General features: G+C 49.3%; 1 protein-coding gene across 1 annotated transcript in view; it reads left to right on the forward strand.

The window, feature by feature from the left end:
* Window positions 1-597: 597 nt before the first annotated feature.
* LOC114073595 (long-chain fatty acid transport protein 1-like) overlaps window positions 598-1,490 on the forward strand; it is a gene marked incomplete at both ends in the record, with an annotated part of 3,857 nt that continues 2,964 nt past the window's right edge. The window contains one exon of the mRNA XM_027911324.1: window positions 598-807. Coding sequence (XP_027767125.1) covers window positions 598-807 — 210 coding nt within the window. The remainder of the gene's footprint in view (window positions 808-1,490) is intronic.

Here is a 1,490-nt window from a genome sequence, read left to right on the forward strand (position 1 = left end):
AACCCTTGATGTCAGGGGTGTCCAACCCTTCATTTCAGGAATGTCCAACCCTTGATGTCAGGAATGTCCAACCCTTGATGTCAGGAATGTCCAACCCTTGATGTCAGGGGTGTCCAACCCTTGATGTCAGGAATGTCCAACCCTTGATTTCAGGGGTGTCCAACCCTTCATTTCAGGGGTGTCTTCACCCTGCAGCCCCTCCCATCTCCACATGATCTTTCCACCTTCTTCGTCTCCACTTCCCCCTCTCCCCGACAGCAAATTTGAATTGACGGGGCAAAGGAGATTAGGAATAGAAGTAACAAAAACTATTACACGATGTTTTATGGGCATAAAAGAGGGGAAGAAGGCAATGAGTGTTTAACATCGTCAGTAACTTAACAAGTTCCGAAACTTTCTGGTCTTTCCCACACTTTCCACGGGAGGGGATTTCAGGAGCGTCTTTTCACCCTGCAGACCTCCCCATCCCCACGTGGTCCTCCCACCTTCTTCACCTCCGCTTCCTACACCCAAACCCACCCCGGGGTTGCTCTCCCCGCTTTCCCTGCCGTTTCTGAGGATCACTCCTGACTCCCGACCGGTCGTTTTCCCACCCAGATCATCCAGTACATCGGGGAGATCTGCCGGTACCTGCTGAGCCAGCCGGTGCGCGAGGCCGAGCGCCGGCACCGCGTCCGCCTGGCCGTGGGCAACGGGCTGAGGCCCCACCTGTGGGAGGAGTTCACGCGGCGCTTCCGCCTGCGCCAGATCGGCGAGTTCTACGGGGCCACCGAGTGCAACTGCAGCATCGCCAACCTGGACGGCAAGGTGAGGGGGGGGGTTGGGCTTCGGTGGAGGAGCTCGAAACGGTTCGAGCGGAACGTTCCCGCTTTGTTCGAGTAACCTCGGCCCCCTAAACACCCTCAGAGCCCCGGTGAGCGCCTTCGAGCCGTTGGTTAGATGTTGTAAATCGCCTTCAAAGCTTAAATGTCGTAAATCACCTTCGAGCCGTTGGTTAAATGTCGTAAAACACTTCCAATCCATTGGTTAAATGTCGTAAAACATCTTCAAACCGTCGGTTAAATTGGTTAAATGTCGTAAAACATCTTCAAAACGTTGGTTAAATTGGTTAAATGTCGTAAAACACCTTCAAACCAAAAACACCTTCAAAACGTTGGTTAAATGTTGTAAATCACCTTCAAACCATTGGTTAAGTGTTCTAAAACACCTTCAAACCATTGGTTAAATGTTGTAAATCGCCTTCAAAGCTTAAATGTCGTAAATCACCTTCAAAACGTCGGTTAAATGTCGTAAAACACCTCCAAACCGTCGGTTAAATGTCATAAATCGCCTTCAAACCTTAAATGTTGTAAACCACCTCCAAAACGTCGGTTAAATTGGTTAAATGTCGTAAAACACCTTCAAACCGTCGGTTAAATGTCATAAAACACCTTCAAACCGTCAGTTAAATGTCGTAAATCACCTTCAAACCAAACATACCTTCAAACCAT

This window comes from Empidonax traillii, unplaced genomic scaffold (assembly GCF_003031625.1).
Source record: "Empidonax traillii isolate 1590-97213 ecotype Southwest subspecies unplaced genomic scaffold, ASM303162v1 scaffold7203:size5244, whole genome shotgun sequence".
Lineage (NCBI taxonomy): Eukaryota > Metazoa > Chordata > Aves > Passeriformes > Tyrannidae > Empidonax > Empidonax traillii.